Source organism: Tribolium castaneum, chromosome 4, assembly GCF_031307605.1.
Source record: "Tribolium castaneum strain GA2 chromosome 4, icTriCast1.1, whole genome shotgun sequence".
Classification (NCBI taxonomy): domain Eukaryota; kingdom Metazoa; phylum Arthropoda; class Insecta; order Coleoptera; family Tenebrionidae; genus Tribolium; species Tribolium castaneum.
The window spans coordinates 6,189,468-6,191,056 of NC_087397.1; the positions used below are offsets into that span (position 1 = coordinate 6,189,468).

General features: G+C 37.8%; 1 protein-coding gene across 1 annotated transcript; it reads right to left on the minus strand.

The window, feature by feature from the left end:
• Positions 1-480: 480 nt before the first annotated feature.
• On the minus strand, positions 481-1,589 carry LOC103313606 (cobalamin trafficking protein CblD). Its single transcript, XM_008197290.3, has 5 exons — positions 1,405-1,589; positions 1,196-1,353; positions 948-1,145; positions 676-898; positions 481-613 (listed from the first exon to the last, which is right to left on the minus strand). The coding sequence occupies exons 1-5, from the start codon at positions 1,547-1,549 to the stop codon at positions 549-551; spliced, it is 789 nt and encodes a 262-aa protein (XP_008195512.1). The 5' UTR covers positions 1,550-1,589; the 3' UTR covers positions 481-548.

The following is a 1,589-nucleotide window of genomic DNA, read 5'->3' on the forward strand; positions in this document are numbered from 1 at the left end:
AAAATTCGTTAAGGCCCTAAGGGGTGTTTGTCCCAACATGATTTTTTTACAGTCGAAGGCCCTATCGGAGGGCTTTGTCTCTTGCAAAAATAAAGAAAATTGCAGGATATGAAGGGGGTGAAAAAAACAGATTCCATTGCTTGAATATGAGAATAAAAAATGCAGAAATTAAATGCAGTTAAGTTTTAATTTGTAATAGAAACACATTAGAATGGTCAGGAGATGTTCTATGCAAGTCAGCGTAACAGCTTACTGATGTTTTTATGTATAATGATTTACGATTATTTTGATAATTTGCCTGGAGTGAACTTGGCTGTAGAAAACGAGAATGGTGAGGAAATGGTACTAGCTCCATGCGCGCAGCGATTGTCTGGTCGACTGTAATTGTTCATGGTGCCAGCACCATTTTTGATACTATCTTCACTGATATCACCGACTAGCTACGTAAGCTTTGGTGGCGGAATTTTTTAAAACAACTCATTCGCTCAAATAATCTTTATTATTTTATTATTTTATTATTTTTTATTATTCACAGAAGCGTTATATTTTTAGAGCTGAGTAAAAATATCGTTCAAATGCTTTTTCTTTGAAGGGGCATTAGTAAATAGACTTCCTGAAAATAAAAATTGAAAAAATGTGAACTGGTTTCATTTCATACCTTGGGTTAGTTCTTACCTACAAACCGCCTATTGACCGAAGTTTGCTCGTTGGAGACGATTTTACACTGCTGTATATCGAATATTTCAAAATCTAAACACCTGAATTTCTCGTCAGCTTCATACAGTTTATTTGCACTAGTGGGGAACAAGTACGAGCGTCCAGAGAACGGGTTTATGAAATCAGCCCAGTATCCACCTTTGCGTAACTTATCACAAACATTTTTGGCAGTGATCACAAACTAGAACTTGGAATAAATATTTTGAATGTGTTGTTGCACAGTGGCTTACAGTTTGGGCCATGCGCTCAGTTTCAAGTTCCTTATTCTTCCTCAGTAGTTTCAAGTTTGGTTTCAATGAAATCGTAACTACAGATAATTCTGTACTCTCGAAATCGCGGTATGGAAACAAATCACAGACACTTTGGCGCAAAACTTGTGGACAGGTCTGGACTCGACAAATAATATCCCCGTTGCTGGAACAAGTACTCTAAAAATGAAACAAATACAATTGGTCTCCAGAGGTCTAAACAAAAATACCTCATCTATCTCTTCCATGATGAGTTTGTAAGGCGATTCAACAGTCGTGTTGGTATCGTACCAACCCATCCCGATATTCCCCCGCAGGAAAAAGGGGAAGCCATTGGTGGCCGCTAATAACTCGAAATTTGGGTCCAAACGAGCCAGTTTTGCCTCATCTGATAAGCAATTGCATTATTGCATCATTTTGCCAAATTCATTTTACTCACTTTTGGGGGCCTGTCTCGAACGAATTGTCACGAAAGGACCTTCACTGTTACTGCTTTTTCTCGAAAATCCACGAGCCGTAAATGCCACATTTTTATATAAAATCTTATTTATTTGCCTCAGTATTGAAATATTTTGGGCTGACATATCTATGACATTGGAACATCTGTTCCAATGCTGTCCAATC